The sequence below is a fragment of the Coregonus lavaretus genome (assembly GCF_964263955.1).
Source record: "Coregonus lavaretus genome assembly, chromosome: 39".
Lineage (NCBI taxonomy): Eukaryota > Metazoa > Chordata > Actinopteri > Salmoniformes > Salmonidae > Coregonus > Coregonus lavaretus.
The window spans coordinates 1,870,514-1,871,257 of record NC_140026.1 but is presented as its reverse complement, the minus strand read 5'-3'; the positions used below and the strand labels follow the sequence as shown (position 1 = coordinate 1,871,257).

Genomic DNA, 744 nt, shown 5'->3' with positions numbered 1-744 from the left:
GAGGTAGAGCGCTGCTGGCCTGAGCCTGTCACCTCTGACCCGGTTACCTTTGAACCCTGACCTCGCTGGTTGACCTTCTGGGACATGGCAGTGAGGGTGGAGCTAGCAGAGGAGGCAGCAGAGAGGGGGCTGGGGAAGGAGTCCAGGGTCAGACACAATCCCTCCTGCATCCCTGCACCTCCTGCAGCTACAGAGGAGGAGGAGAGGCAGGGAGTGGAGGAGGAGGGGGCATAGGAGGAGGAGGAGGGAGTGGAGGAGAGGGCAGAGGTGAAGAGAGGAAAGAAAGGAGGAGGGGACAGAGGAGGAAGAGAGGGAGGGAGAGGAGGTGGAACTATGGCCCTGTTGTGTAGCGCAGCGTTGGCTGCTGCTGCCCTCAGCCTCTGGATGGCAGAGTCAGGGGAGAGGCTGCCCTCTTTACCCGCCCAGGAGCACCCGAGGCTGGGCCACACATCCAGCCCTGACGGCCTCCCCTGGAAGTCCCTGGAGGAACACCCAGACAACTGCTGCTTAGAGGAGACTGCAGCGGAGGAGGAGGAGGAGGAGGAGAGGATGAAAGAAAAGGAGGAGGAAGAGGACATAGAGTTCTTGGCTACCCTCTGGGCCAGGGCGCTGAGCTGCAGAGCATGCTGGGAGAGCGGAGGGACATCTGGGAGTAAACCCAGCGGAGGAGAAGAGTCCCCCTCTCTTCCTCCTCCTCCTCCTCTTCCTCCCTTCATCCTCCCCACTCCTCCCAGGGTCGTAACC

At 61.8% G+C, this 744-nt stretch overlaps 1 protein-coding gene across 1 annotated transcript in view; it reads left to right on the top strand.

Moving 5' to 3' along the window:
* Window positions 1-60, top strand: part of LOC311112638 (OTU domain-containing protein 4-like) — a gene marked incomplete at its 3' end in the record, with an annotated part of 49,908 nt that extends 49,848 nt beyond the window's left edge. Inside the window, exon 22 of the mRNA XM_084155783.1 lies at window positions 4-60. Coding sequence (XP_084011909.1) covers window positions 4-60 — 57 coding nt within the window. The remainder of the gene's footprint in view (window positions 1-3) is intronic.
* Window positions 61-744: the final 684 nt, after the last annotated feature.